The 16,129-nt window shown below is 33.7% G+C and overlaps 1 protein-coding gene across 1 annotated transcript in view; it reads left to right on the plus strand.

The window, feature by feature from the left end:
• PDE3B (phosphodiesterase 3B) overlaps positions 1–10,278 on the plus strand; it is a 74,883-nt gene extending 64,605 nt beyond the window's left edge. The window contains exons 8-16 of the mRNA XM_048950115.1: positions 122–225; positions 987–1,121; positions 3,326–3,437; positions 5,187–5,300; positions 5,995–6,194; positions 7,359–7,562; positions 7,947–8,108; positions 8,579–8,822; positions 9,090–10,278. Coding sequence (XP_048806072.1) covers positions 122–225; positions 987–1,121; positions 3,326–3,437; positions 5,187–5,300; positions 5,995–6,194; positions 7,359–7,562; positions 7,947–8,108; positions 8,579–8,822; positions 9,090–9,310 — 1,496 coding nt within the window. The 3' untranslated portion in view covers positions 9,311–10,278. The remainder of the gene's footprint in view (positions 1–121; positions 226–986; positions 1,122–3,325; positions 3,438–5,186; positions 5,301–5,994; positions 6,195–7,358; positions 7,563–7,946; positions 8,109–8,578; positions 8,823–9,089) is intronic.
• Positions 10,279–16,129: the final 5,851 nt, after the last annotated feature.

Consider the following 16,129-nt stretch of genomic DNA (forward strand, 5'->3'; position numbering starts at 1 on the left):
TTTAGAAACAAGCTATTTCTTTTGTGAAGAGATCTCTTTTGTGAAGAGATAAAGTATTATTAGGCATTAGTATTTACAAATAAATTATTGATATAGTAATTATCTAATCATTTTCTTTAAGGTGAAGTTGGAAGCACTAATCTCTCAACAGAGTCTTTCCACCATACAGAGGAGACAAAAGACGAAAAGAAAGAAATAATTACTCAAACACAAAATAAATCACTTGTAAGTATGCAATTGCAAAAGAACTTGAAGTAACATATCAGTAGATTATTTCTGTATCAGTTACAACATGCTGTAAAGAGGTTTTTACATTCCTAATAACAGTCATGTCTGAAGGGAAATGGTGCATCACCTTTTTTTTTTTTTTAATTAAAGTTTACAATTAATGATATATTTCTATGTTGCATAAATTTCACTAGCAAATGACAAGGTAGTGAACTGCATGAATTTTTGTTCATTAAAATTAATTTGTGTAGAGTTAATGTAGATAGTACATTTAAATACTAATTGACTAGTATTTTTCCTGGAAGTTTATGAAGTATGTGGCAGTTTCACAGAAACTATCAATGTTCACACAACATAGTATATTGGAAGTGCAAGAAGACAAAGTGTTGCTTAAGCTTTACTGATATTTTGAGTCTTCACAACGCTTTTTAAAAGCTAGTTCAGCTAAGGAATTCTCAAAGCTCAGTATACGTTTTGGTACCCATGCATTTTTGCTTTGTTTTGTTAACTCAGTTTGCTTTAAAGATTATGATAATGATAAAATAATTATCACCATCTCACGAAGCCTCCCACATATACGAAAAGTCCAGTGTTTTTTAGTACTGCTGATTTATTATTTTCTCGTAGCCACAGATATGGCACCATTCAATAAATTCAAGAATGGTTTATGATTCTCACAGGGTTTTTTGGTCAATATTGTTGGCAAATTAGTTTTCGTTATTATTTTAGAGGTGATTAAGTCTCTTGCTCTTATGCAGGTGGTGCAGAGTCCTAAATTAGAAACGATGATAACAGAACACGATTCACTGATGGAAAAAATGAACAATTGGAATTTCCAAATTTTTGACCTTGTGCAAGAAATGGGAGACCAGTCTGGAAGGATCCTTAGCCGGGTTTGTTGTCTTCTGTTATATGAGGGGTAGGGAGGGTGCTTGAAGCTGTTATGCCTTTATATTAATTTAAACCGTGAAGACATTTTGCATTCAATGTGTATTTGAAAACTAAGATGTGAAGTAGAAATTTCATTTTTCATGTACTCCATCTCATTGTAAACCATAAAAGGTGCTTTGTTTATGGAGAAATTGCTCCAAAATGGCTGAATTTTGTTTTCAGTATAAACTACATTCTATTTATGGTTACTGGAATAGGTTTGCAGTAATTTGCCATTTCCTATAAAAATTCTCCTGCTTTCAGAATTGCTACCTTGTTTGTCAACCATTTCTTTTTTCTTTATTTCAGTAAAATATTTCTGCCTGAGCTAAACCTGTGGGGGATGAGAAATGATCTTTTAGGCAGTCTTTTGCCCCTTGATCCTACAAACAGTGGGATTTTTTTTTCTGTGCTGCTTTCTGCATGTAGTATCTCTTTTATCTCTTTCTGAGTTACTGTTAAGCTCTTTGGTGCAATTTAATGTTGTGCTGGGGCCGATCTAATGGCAAGTGCAAAAGAATGAACCTGTTTGCTCTTCCCCAGACTTTCTCATTCATCAGTATCACCTGTAAACTTCTGTCTCTTTCTTTATACTGGATTTAGGATTTGTGGGATTATAGTATGAGCTGGATTTGGATCTGATCCGAAGATTAAATGCTTTTTACTTGCTGGTATCTTAATTTTCTAAGTATTCTATCCTGAATTAGAATGCGTGTTGCTCTTGGTTCAAAATAGTGTTATGAATAAGCACCTGGAAGGAAACAGGTTAGAAGTAGTCAGGTGCAGATGGAAAAATAGACCAGCACCTATGTTGAAGTCAGGAAAAAACAATGGGGACAATTTAATCTTTGTCATTAGACGCAATCTTTTCTTTCCCAATCCACAAGTATTCTGGCTATTAGTTTAAGTCTTCAAGTAGTTGTTTTTTTTTTTTTCCTTGGTTTTTTTTTTTACTTGATCAAAATTGACAGGACTTCACCTCAGTTATTGACTGCTGTTAACATGCAGTGTAGAATGCCACTATCCATTTTTGAGTGGTATTTTTGCAGTTGTATACCAATGTTCTTTGATCCATACTAGCTGGCATTTCATTTGTGTGCAAGCTATAGGATAGTTCAAACCTGTAAGTAATTCAGTGTGCAGGTTTCTATTTAACCAGAATTTATGTATCAGTCCTTCCTGGTTTTATATGTACGTGTTTTATCTCTTCTCCTCCCCAGTCCTTTTGTCAGTTATACTATAAGCATATGATGTTTATTTTGGTTAAAATCCGAATAAAAGTTGCATTTTGATCATTATTAGTTGCAAGATTCGCAGATTGGGTATGTATAAAAAAGGAAATGTTTAGGACAGCTGAAAGGAGGGACGCCCCTCATTTTGCTGTCATGTTGTTTTGAGAACCTTCCACATTTTAAAGCTTGTTCATTCTCAAGTGGCTGGATAGGAGCTGGCAAAAAATGGAAAGTAGTGTCTTTGAAAAGCTTTCTCAATATTTGCAGTCTTAAAGTTCTTTTATGTCTTTGTAGTTGCCAAATTCTACACATACACTTCAATATTTTTGTACTGTATATACGTGTGGATGTTCTGAGGGCATTTTGTTAGCTTTGAATAGGTTTGTTAAAAAATACCTGAGTTTTGAATAGAAGAGAGACGATTTGCTTTCCAAGGTCTCAAAAACAAATACAAGATGAGATGTGGCTTCTTTTATTTCTTTTTATATTAATGGATCTGCTACTATAGTTGGGTAATCTCAATTTTTGAGTGATAAGTAAGAATATAGATTTCTTCTGTTTAGGTCATGAGATAAAACATGAGTTCTCTGACGTATTATGAAAAGTTTGGTGGATGTTATTCAAACAATCAGTTGTGTGTATAATCAGTAGCAAAATGCAGTTTTTTTATCATATGTGTTTAAGAGGATGCTAAAAATGCTTTTTTAAATTTCTGAATTAAAAATGATTAAGCATCTAACTGATGTTGTGACATTAGCTTTCTGGCAAACTTTAATGAAATATCAGTACTTTTCAGCCCTATCAGCAAGTATAATTTGTAAAGATGGGAATATTTTTAGAACTTTTTTTTTTTTTTTTTTTTTTTTTTTTAAGAAAAAGCAAAATATGCTCAGCTACTGTTTTCCGGGTTAAAATTCATTTTAATATATGTTTAGGTAACTTACACCTTGTTTGAAGACACTGGTTTGTTTGAGATTTTCAAAATCCCAGTTAAAGAATTCATGAATTACTTCTGTGCACTGGAAAATGGCTACCGAGATATTCCCTGTGAGTAATATCCAATTGTATGTGTTTTTTTCTTTTATATTTATGTATTTCCTTGAGGTATACTAATATTCAGTGTGGAGGCATACAGTATATTTTTATATGATATATCTGCCAGAATTTAGCAAAAAAAAACCCAACCCCCCAGAACACAACAAACAAAAGCCCTTCAAAACTAGACTTGGTAATGTATAGGCTGAATACAGTCTTAAAGATTTTGATGAGTAGTTCAATCAAAAATACTGATTTACTGTAAAAAATACTGTAATCATTGTTATCAATATTTTGTAATTGTAAATTGTAATCAATATGTAAATGGAAATTGTAATCAAAATGGAAATTGTAATCAATACTGTAATCAAAAATACTGTAATCATTCATGAAAATGTTTAGGGCTGCCAACTTTAAAATAAGTAAGTAAAATCATGTCACAGATGTTTTTACTGGCCCAGATGCCTGTAGGTGTCAAATTGGTATGAATGTCTAGTGGCCATTGCTGACTGACAGGTAACTTAATCCATTCCAGGCTTTCAGGAAGGATGAAGTGTGCTTAGGGCTTGTTTGATTTTTATCTCACTTTTTTCTTGAAAACATTCAGTGATAGTATCTACTACAAGTTAAAATGCAATCTTTTCCTTAATGTTTGAGTTTTCCTTTGTACTAAATTTGGTCTGTTAGATATTTCACTGTTATCTTTGCGGGAGATAGGTGGTTGTCCCCTCACGTTTAGTGAATTTTCTTCTGTTTTGAAGGTCTGTCAAGTCCCTTTTTGTGTACAGAGTTCTAATTTTCCTTAGTAAATCCTTGTTCTCTATGCCTACCATTTATTTCTTCCAGATCTTCACTGGAGAAGACAGATCCAAAAGAGGCAGGATAAATACTATCAGATTTTCATATAGTGCATCTTTTAATAGTATGTTTCATTTTGTAGTCAGTCAGTGATCCTCTTTGGATCCTTTCTGCTGTGTGTATTAGATTCTAATTTTAACAAAAACAATTAGATGATATATCAAAAACAGTTATAGTTATTTAGATATTAGATAGAAAAGTTCAGTTCTGTCTTGGATTCTTACTAATTTGATTGATGAGTCCTTTTACTTAATTTTCTATATTGCTTTTCTCCTGGGTCTTTCTTCAAAAGTAGAACACTTTAAAAAAGTTAATTACATGTCTAATAAAATATAGTAGAGTGCTGTTTTTATATGAATAAAATTCTTGTCATGTACCATGTCAACAAGTCTGCTCAGTTGAGTTAGTTCTGCTTTTTCTGTATGTGATTTCTTTTTCTGGTCTTGTTTCTCTGAGTTTTAATGTAAGTTAAACATAGATAATTGTTTTGGTATTTTCATGTCTTACTGCATTTTAAACTTAACTTTCTTCTTTTATAAGATGTACAGACATTATGTCTTATGCAAAGTTTAAATACACGCTAAGTGTTAGCTGATTTTTTGTGTGTGTTTGTGAAAACTGTTTTCAGTGACTTTACAACTCACATTGACAAAAAGAAAGAATTAGAAAGTGGCGTTGAATAAAGAGTCATGAAAACTGAAAGGCAAAGATAAAGTATTATGTCTGAGTAAAAATTGAAAAACATTACAAATAATTTTGTGTTGGTTCTTTTATTTTTCTTCTATGGAAGAAAAAAAAATGTTTTTTAATGTGGATCTGTTTTAAAACAATTTAAATGCAAAAACTTCAGTAAAGAGTGTAGAGTAACTCACGTATCTGATTTATTTATTTTTTAATTTTCAGATCACAATCGTATACACGCCACGGATGTTCTTCATGCAGTTTGGTATCTGACCACAAGGCCCATTCCTGGATTTCAGCAAATTCATAATGAGCATGTACTGGAAACTGATATGGGTATGTATCCATATACTTTACTTCTATTCTTTTGCTGTAAAAATGTCTTAATGAAATCACAGTACATTGAACAAAACCACTAATTATCCTTATCACTCAAGTATTTTTTATGTTTTAATATAAGGCAGTAGTGATATGACAATACTAGTACATACTATTCAGAAGTAAAATGCAATTGATTTTAGAACAGTTATTAGAAGAATTGGCTTGTTAGACAACAAAACAGTTTCACTCAAGTTTTCTGTACTAAATGAAAGTCAGCCCTTTTTTAGCACTTGAAGTACATTAGATTAATTTTTAAAATTGTCTTTTTTTTCCTGATTATGACGGATAACAGCTCTTCCCAAAATCTCTCTAAGTTGTATGAGTGATAGTTATCTTGTAATGGGTAAACTTGCCTGAGTAAAAGTATGTTAATGCACCTGTCTGGTGCTAAGTAAATAATTGGTTTGAATGCAGAAGCTCTACAACTTTCCAGTTTTGGGACACTTTAAAAACTTCAGGATGTCCTGCAAAAACATGTTGCCCTTGTGTAATGTCTTGAAATAGTGAGAGCTTTCCGTGAATTTGTAAGATTTTGGCTACCCTGTTGGACAACACGTACGGTCATGATGAATTTACTTCTTACTGGCCTTTCCAAATGTGCTTCAAAATTGCTGGTTTATGTAAAAACAGTAATATGATTTTTTCTTAGATGAAGCTGGTGGTGGTGTTCCTGATCAAGTCAGCTATATTTCTTCAAAAAGCTGTTCTGTTACTGATGACAGTTACGGGTGCCTGGCATCAAACATTCCTGCCTTGGAACTCATGGCTTTATATGTGGCAGCTGCCATGCATGATTATGATCATCCCGGTCGTACAAATGCTTTTTTAGTAGCTACAAATGCACCACAGGTAAGAAATTTTTTAATCAGAAAACTATTTCTATCTGCAAGGAGAATAGTAAAAATTATTTTCTTCCTTATTCCTATATTGCCTGAGTAGGAATCATTTGTCCAATTTAAGGCTTTGAGAAATGAATTTGAATTTACTTGTGTAACTGTTTTTCCTGATAAGTTCTCATGTATTTTGTGTATATAGATTGTACGTATATGAAAAACGTTCTCAATTTAAAAAAACTATAAGTAACTTAAATCTATGTAGATTGTAGTAAAAGATAATTTCAAACAGAGCTGGCTATAGGACTGTCTGAGCACTTAAATTAATGGATATATTTCATTTTGCAAGTCCTATGAAAAGTCTATCGCTATCATAGGCTTTTTTTTTTATCATAGGCAATTACCTTAAAAACATGAATTGTTCTTGTAGTTCACTGAATTGCGTTGCCTAAAATCTGAATTTAGTATTTATCTGTTATGGGAAACAGTCATTATTTTTAAGGGCGGATGAATAAACTAAGACAAAATTAGCAAGATATGCTTGCTTTCATCTGCTGTAATCAGCTTTATTAGAAAAGGGAAAGAAAGGAAATTCTCTTAAGGTCTAAAAGCGAAAGATGAAAAAGGTGACATAGAGCACAGCAAAATGAAATGAGTAAATAACTGGGGATGGGAGAAGGAAAATCACTGAATAAAAGATATCTAAACTGCATAGGGTAGTAGTGATTGAGGAAGAAAAATGCTAATTACTGATCATGGTGGTTTGCATCTCTGAAGTTTGAGACAAGAAACATATATAATGACAACAGCAATAATAGTAAATCAGAATCCAATTCAGTTTATGAGTTTTTTGGTTTTGTTTTTGTTGGTGTATGCCTCATACATATTACCAGAAGTTCAATCTCTGTTTTAAGAGGTGTGTATCATGTGTAAGCATGAATGGAGATTTGAAAGACCTTTGGAGAACTTGAAGAAATAAAAGCTTTTACTACTTGGCTTTTTTTCCTCTCATCTGCCATTTTTTCCTCTATAACCCTCAAAACTAGAAGGTAAAACATCACTGGGTAGTTTAATTAAGAAAAAAAAAAATAAAAAAATCTTGTTAGTGACTAATCCTTAAGCTTCAGAATATTAAGTTCTAAATCTTAAATCTGACATTTATGATTCTCTTCTTTTGTAGGCTGTTCTTTACAATGACAGATCAGTCTTAGAAAATCACCATGCTGCTTCTGCCTGGAATCTTTTCTTATCACGACCAGAATACAACTTTTTATCAAATCTTGATCACGTAGAGTTTAAGCGTTTTCGTTTCTTAGTGATTGAAGCAATCCTTGCCACAGATCTCAAGAAGCATTTTGATTTCCTTGCAGAATTTAATTCCAAGGTTAGTTACATTTTACTGCCTGCGCTGGGCTGGTTGCAGTATGCTGATGTTTGTGTTGCTATTGCATATTTGTTGATACTAAACAATTATATTTAAAATTTTATCTTATTGAGTTGTTTAGAAAAATGCAAATCTGCTATTTTCTTCATAGAGAACAATTTTATGGTGGTTTGTGTATTGTCTGGTAGGCCTTGCAGACCTGTAGTAGAGCTGAGTCTTATTTCAGAGATGAAAAATGACTTTTTTGACTGTGTTAAGATTTAAAAAAAAAAAAAAAAAAAGTCTATAGAAAAAATAATTCAAGTGTCTTGGTGCAGAGCCTAAAAATATAATACTGATGAATAGTTTTAACTTAATTTTTCAAAATGTATATGCTCAACCCAGGCCAATGATATCGACAGTCATGGTATAGAATGGAGCAATGAAAATGATCGCCTGCTTGTCTGTCAAATATGCATCAAACTGGCAGATATCAATGGCCCAGCAAAAGTTAGAGAGCTGCATCTGAAATGGACAGAAGGCATTGTTAATGAGTTTTATGAACAGGTAGGTGTTGGAAGTATACATATTTTTAATTAGAGGCAGATGATCAATTGTTTATGCTACTGAATGTATAACTAATACGAACATTATTCCTTGTCAGGATAAAGTCAGACAAACTATTTCCATCTTCTTTTTCTGAATACTGACAAGTTATTTTTATATGAAGCATACTAATGTAATCTTTCACTTCCTGTTAGTTCTGTTGGAAGCTTGAAGATGAGCTCCCTACAAATGTCAACAATTTTTGAGATATTGAGAGCAAGTTGAAGGGAGGATTATGAGATCTGCAGATCTTAAAATATCTTCATGATTGTTCTAACTCCATTTTCATTAGTTTAATTTATATTACTATTGCCTTTGGTAAAAAGATGCAATCAGCTTTCTTTACTTATCTCCTCAAAATTAATCTCTCAAATCAAAATTTAAAGTTAATATTTTGAGAAGTTCTGTGTTTTTTGTAATCTCTCTTTCAGGGTGATGAAGAAGCAAGTCTTGGGTTACCTATAAGTCCTTTCATGGATCGTTCTTGTCCACAACTTGCAAAACTGCAAGAATCTTTCATCACTCACATAGTTGGCCCCCTTTGTAATTCCTATAATGCAGCAGGGCTGCTTCCAGGGCGGTGGGTAGATGAAGAGGAGGATGCAGAAAGTAATGAAGATGATGGAGCTCAGTTGGAGAGTGATGATGAAGAAATAGAAGATGATCTCATTTTAAGTAAGATTTTATACTTGAGTTGGTACCTGGTTTTCTTTTACTAGATTCAGGCATAACAATGGCGGTTGAAATCATGCTGTTCAAATATTGTAGCTACTGTGATTATCCTTATTATCCATGTTGCTATTCAAATATTGGGAGTAAGCATTTGTGGGTTTTGCTCAAGTTTACATCTCCTTGTCAACATGGCATTATTCTGTATGTGTGTTTTAAATGTGATCTCTTCGAATCTCAAAGAGCTAAAATATAATGCTTTAATTTTTACAGAAGCTCAAAGAAAAAAAGGTAGAAGAATATTCTGTCAGCTAATACACCATCTCAGTGAAAATCACAAAATATGGAAGAAAGCAGTTGAAGAAGAAGAAAAAGCTGAAGGAGCTGAACTGATAACAGAGATCTCATCTTTACCTCAAGCAGATGAAATTCAGGTTATTGAGGAAGCTGATGAAGAAGATGAGCGGCAACTAGGAGAAGAAAAGACATGCTGAGTAAACTCCAGTTGTGTTCAGTACGATGATAGGAAGTCCTATTTTTTTTTCACTGTGCAGACTTTAGCCTGATGCATTTCACTTAAAGTTGAAAGGCCTTAATACTGTGAGAGGATTCTTTCTGCTCCAGTGGAATCCCACTCCTATGCACTTTCACCACACAGAATACAAAACTTTATTCTAAAATTAAGTATTGCATACCCAGATGCAAAGTTCCTTATGCCTTAGTTGGTATAAAATATCCTGATACAATGCTGCCTTGCTGAATACAGAACTCTTATTTTCCTCGAGGTACCTACGATTTTTAGATACATTCAGTGACTTCAGTTACCAAAGTGGCAAGAACTTTTTGCTAACAAGGATATGTTTGATGAATTCTAATATTGTCTTGAGTTGTGTATTTCATGTTGTTTTTGAACATGAATAAGAAGAATTCTGTGCCTATATGAAAACCATATTCCTGTTGCAGTGCAAGCCTGTTGTGGGGTGTCTACTTTAGTGCAATCGCGTGCTTAATGTAGTCATCTCAGAGCAACTGTTCACGGACTGTGACGGAAAAGCTAAATTTTGATACTTGTGGTTTAAAAGAAGAAAAAAAAATCAGATGCATCTATTTATGATGCTTTTTATTCTTGTGCATAATCTGATGGTTTGGGTTTTTTTGCAGAAAATATTCAGGTTTGCAGTGGGTATTCGTTGAATATGAGGCCATTATCATCTGTTGCCTTGCTGTTTTGTGGTAAAACATTAAAAATCTGTTCAGCTACTTAAATTATTAAGGGATTTTATTCTTCTAGTTATAATGCTATATTTCCTGCCCTTACTCAGGTTCCTGTTTAAAAAAACAAGTCAGCAACACAATAGATTTTATCTTGCACCAATTTCTGGTATTAAATTGTAAAGAAATAAGGTCTTATTTCATTTATTCTTTGTATGTAAAACTTTAGGAGAATTAAAGATTTTTTTTTACAAAAGATAGAAACTACTGTTTCAAAGTGGCTAGTGTATGTTAATGTGCCTTACATCCTTTCTTTCACCACAAACATAGCTTGATCTGCATCCAGAAATATACATATGGAAAGCAGAACATGAAAGCTTTGAGTAAAGCCTCGTAGTAAGATAAACATCACGGTAATATAGTAGATTTTAGATCATTTAATTTTAAAATAAGAAACTTAATCCACGATCCACACAAGTATGTATTTTAGGAACACTGCAATTGTGTAGTGCTAGTGGCAAAAATAAAAATACATAAATTAAACTGCAAGTAAATAATCGCCTTATGCAAGCCACAAAGAAAGCTAGCTTAAAGTGCATTTTTTAATACTGAGCATTTATATGCTGTGCAGATGAATGGCACTAAAAAAATGCACGTTGCTAATGTATGTTAGTATATTTTTGTTTACATTTACATCAGTTAGCTTGAAAAAGATGTAACATTTCTAAGATAATCTTGTCTAAATTATTTTGTGCTGTTTCGCACAATCTAATATATCTATTCTGCATTTGGCCAGAGAAAGGACTTTTATCCCTCCCCCCCCACTAATCAGCTGTTTGTGGATTCACTTTCAAAGACTACTGAGGTGTGCTTTTTGTTTTACCTTATCAGTGCCAAATTCCCCTTTGCTGCCATTATTACTATCAGGTTTTTGATCTTAATTTTTCTTATTTTATATTCTTATTTTTTATTCCTTTTATTTATTTATTCTATTCACTTAGTTGTGAATGTGTTCAAAAGCATCTTAGAATGTCTGTTGTTTATACATACATAATATGTGGCTTACTGTTTTCCTAGGAGCTAATATCATCAAAGGTTGCTTCAAGGCATGTTTGCAGAAGTGGAGGTAACTTCAACTGAAGTGCTGTAATCTTTCAAAAATATTGATGGAGAGTTATTTGAATGTTGTTTGAGCTCTTGTCAGCAACACATATCCTTATGAAGCAGGTCACGCTCATTGTGGTGACAGGTTACTGGGAAGTTACAACTAATTTCGATCTGTGATCACACTTCTATTCCACGTTTACCAGGGTATGCTAAGGAGCACAGAGAAGCACACAGAACAACTTCAAAATATTTGCTAAAGCAACACGCACTTCTTGTTTGGTCAAAAGTAGGCTAAATTAGCTTACGCTGATTGCTACAGTAGATATCCTTATTTCTGATATTTTCAGTTTTAAGTAAAGCCTTCACAGCACCTTTCCTGTCAAAATAGCCACCATCTCCTCATTGCCCTCTTATACAACGTAGGTTGGATTACTTGCTCCCATGCATGCAGTACATACAGAACTGCACTATAAAGTTTCCTGTAAGGAGCCAAATTCCCTCTATATCTCTGGAGAGCTCTGGATGTCATGGTGGTACTAAACAGCCAAGAACAACTACTTGCTTCCTCTTCCTTTGGGTTATTCCTTCACAGCAAAGTCAGGTGGTGAGTTGAAGACTCAAAATGGAAGGACTGGTGTAACATTACTTCAGGTGAGTTCAAGTTACAGTATTTGAGTAAGATCTTATTTGCTAGATAGTTAAAACCATTTTTTATTCTGTACGTCTTTCATTCAAGTTGCTAATAAGAGGGTTCTGCTAGAGGAGAGAAATTCTTCACTCTGCTTTCAAACCACCCTTTTCAAGTGAATGAAGTGCATTCTCATGGGCATCAAGACCGGCTGTCAAACACAACCAGTGGCAGGTGAATCACCACAAGGAATTAGATTTTAGGAGCTCACTTGTATCTATAGTGCGTTCTCCTGGGCACTTGTAGTTGAGGCCTTGCTTCTGATTCTTCCAGAACATACAAAGAATTTGAAGTATTACAGCCTGAAACTAATAAGGCAGAACTCTCCCTTCTATCTGGAACCTTTTCAGAAGATGTGAGAGATGCAGATTTGAAGTGTCTCATGCTTGTAATGGTGAGATCAAGAATCCCAGACTGATACTAGACTAACAGTAGAATACAATCATCATAGGTAATGAATACTAGGAAATAAAAAGTAGGCATGTCATAAATAATTTTATATGCATGCAAAAGATATTTACTTATACAAAAGAGGGACTTAAATTTTATCATTTCAAGCCAGCTCATTGTCTTTTAAAGAACATGAAAACATGACTAATACTTTTATTGTTTAATACAATACTTTCATGGTTTAGTAGTAATGAAAATTAAGTCATACTGCTATTAACAGTGCAGCTATTATAAATGAAGTTGCTATGCAAGTTTAAGAAAATTGATTTTTTTATGGCTTATAAATGTTAGCATGGTTAAAAAACATGGAGAAAATAAATGAGAAGTTGACTAAAAGATATAACAAGTATGATCAAGGCAGTGTTCTTTCTCAAGCTTTCCTCAGAATTGTGTTTCTGAACAATTACCTTTCTCACTTCTGAGTAAATGCAAATGAGGTGATCAATTCTTTCATTTTTGCAATGAAGAATTTTCCTTCTGATATCTCCAGAATTAAGCCTTCAACTTGCTATCATAATCATACTGTGACTTCTCAGAGATGGTGATAGCAAAAGAACACATCTGTTAACTGGTCTTAACCGATCTATCTGATCTTAGTTTAATGGCATCACGAGCAATTAGTATTCTGTCTTCTGCTTAATGATAAAGAATAATGACTAATATTCCTGAAGTAACAAGATGGAAAGCCAATGAACTAAGCCACTGCAGGATAAACATTTCAGTTGGCAGTGATGCTCCTGGCATAGTGTGCATACTCCAACATCCTTATGAATCCAGCAGATATACAACTCCTAACTCAAGACATATATGTGTATATACACATTAGTCTTGACAATTAAGACAGATTGCTCAGTTTTATTGTCCATTTATACTCTTCTCTGAGATACTTCTGGCTCAGACTTGAAAGAATAGTTCTGGTTAGTCTCCCTTCCGTTATCTTTAATATTCTAAAACAACAGAGTAAAAAGCAATTGCTCGTTCTGCTAATAATAGCATTAAGCTAAAGAAAATGGTTTCAGTAAAGTAAGGCTGCTTTTCTTTGGCACAACAATGGAAATGTCTGTCCAGAAACTGCCAGACTTAAAATGCTATGTTGTGATTCATTCAGGGTACTGAATAATGGATGTTTAATGCACCTAAGGGATTGACACACAGTTCTACGTGATACAGCAGACACCCCTTAAAAAGTGCACTACACAGTCAAATGGTTTTGACTGGAAGGCTTCTTCTGGAACCTGTACGCTGTGAATCATCTTTTAGTTTCTGCACTGCAAGAAATCAGAGATGTTAGCAACTGATGTCTGTGGTAGGTTCTAATGCACAGGCTGTATTACCTGGCAGAATATTAATATCTGCAATACCAAGGAAACTAAAAGGCCTGTGCAGAGCAGAAGCTTTCTATCATGTGGTTTGTCTGTGAGTTTTCAGAAAAATAGAAGCAAATGCCTTAACAATAACCAATGGAGTCTTTAAGTAATGATGAGATAGCATAGTGTTTCAGATTATTCTTATCATTCACCTTGTGATTTGTCCATGTTCTAAATATTTTGCCAAAAAAACAGGTGATGATTCACTTCTGACTCATTGCTACTGATCAGCAAACCCACTGCACCTTGGATGAGATCAAAGTTTTTCCATTTTCCTTGTGTATAAAACAAAGACTAATGCTTGGCTTAAAGCTATTATACAAAAAGTTCAAAGACTTGATATTGCTTATTGGAAGTTAGGCATGAAATCTTTCTCTTATGTGTGGTCATTCAAATAGGCTTTCTTGTTGATTAATCTCTGTGGTATTGCTAATTTATCTGATGCATATTTTAACTAAGCTTCCTCTCAGTCATAGAAGTGAATGAAGAAGTGTTTGAAAATGAATTTGTAATCGTTTTGTTCTATTCGGTGTAAGTAAACAGTTACCAATATACTGTTTCTAACTTCAGATGCCACACTTCAGGAAAAGTATCTGTCCATTAGATAGATTATTGCATTCCTATACAAATTAGCAAAATAATCAGAATAATCTTTTCAGTGTTCATAATGCTTAAGACAATAATTGAGGATTGAGAAAGTTGTGACTCACTGAAAGAGATTATCTTTAGAGTAGGAAGGCAGTTTTATGCAGTCTGACAAACAGTGCTGAGAAAATATATTGCTGGGTGAGATGAATGAACTGCATAATTTACTGACCTCCTTTCTGGATCTGTATTTTAAGTATTAGCATTAGAGATGGGATGTCATGTGTATCATTTTAAATATCTGTAAGAAAATGTACAAATGATAGAAAAAAATCTGAAAGCTTTTCATTTACTGAGCATTTAAGTAGTAATGCATCTCACATTAGAAACTTTTTATTTGCTGAGTGAGAAATTTGGAATCCCTTGGAGGAGAAGGAGTGGATCTCCAATAAATGTTTGGAGCATAGCTGAAGTCATCTGTGATGCAGTAAATGCCTTGTTGAGATTTGTTGCATTTCCCTCTATTGTGACAATTCTGACTGTAGGTTACTTGAGAGAGAAACAGTATGGCTTTATGTAATGTAAAATACGTTGAGACTTGATCTGAAGATGCCTTCAAGGAACTTTGAAGATCAGTTTCTCTGGTCCCATGAAGAACAATTAAATGAACTTCCCTACCTACAAAGGCGCAAGAAAGCTCATAGGTATCTAGCTTTTTTCCTGGAAAAATTAGACCTATCAGTAATGCTATGGTGCTTGCTCACTACCGGTGCTATTATTTTAACAGAGTTTATTGTGCAAGCTAAAGACAACCAGAGAGCATTTGGACTGCTTAATCTTGGGTGCATTTAGAAAGAATTAAAGTAACTAAAATTCTTTAAGGTGTTTTATCCACAGCCATTTTTCTACTTAATCTCCATTCCTTGCTTGCTGAAATTCCATCTGTGTTGCCCATCCTGTGAGGGATCTGAACAATGACTGACATCACGCATTCCCTCACTTTAGTGGGAGCATAATACAAGTGCATGGCATTTAAGTATATATAATGTACTTTCTTTTTGTGCTTTTGATAAGTCAGTTTATACAAATTAAAAATATTTCCTTTAAGGATTTTTGTACTAGCCTAGACAAGCAAATCAGGAGGTGAAAACAGCAAAGGAAAAAGTGTATTCTGTTTTCTGTTACATTACTATAGGCTGTTATAAATAACATGTAAAGTTTTGGGCAAGCAGCCATCTGCTGCAGTAATAGTAAGCTATTGGATTAGATTGTACATTCCTGATTTGCTCCATTATTTTAATGGATTTAATCTATTTGGAATGTTACTTATTCAGGAGAATGTAGCAAACATAATGTCCCTTGAATTCTGGCAGACTTCCTAAGAAATGACCACTCTGAGTATGGGTTCTGCCTAATTCTAATCACATTGACATCGAGATAGTTGACAGTCTTCAGAAATATCTAAGGGGATAATCTAGAAATGGAAGAATCTGCTGATCCTCAAATTGTATGAAGGACAGAATAAAGCAAAATGTTTCCAGAGCGGAAGTTTAATTTGATCTTGATTAGACAAAGGCCTTATGTAATACCAAACACCAAAATAAGGCCCAATACTAAAATCTCAGGCATTCAGCTGCTAGGAAAGTCCATGTCTGTACCTTCACAGACCAATTTATACTGAGAATTTACCCTCTCAAGCTTGTATTTAATAGTCCATTGCACCTGGCTCTATTCTCTTGTTTTCATTTTCCATCTGTCTTACCCAAAGATAACTTCTGATCTGGCACTCAAATAATTATAATTACTTTTCTATTTATCCTTAGTCCTTGTGTTTTCCAATTTAGTGCATTTTTGCAAATTTTTCATAATATTATTCCCTCCCTTTTTCCTAGATGACTTGATGA

Source organism: Lagopus muta, chromosome 6, assembly GCF_023343835.1.
Source record: "Lagopus muta isolate bLagMut1 chromosome 6, bLagMut1 primary, whole genome shotgun sequence".
Classification (NCBI taxonomy): Eukaryota; Metazoa; Chordata; class Aves; order Galliformes; family Phasianidae; genus Lagopus; species Lagopus muta.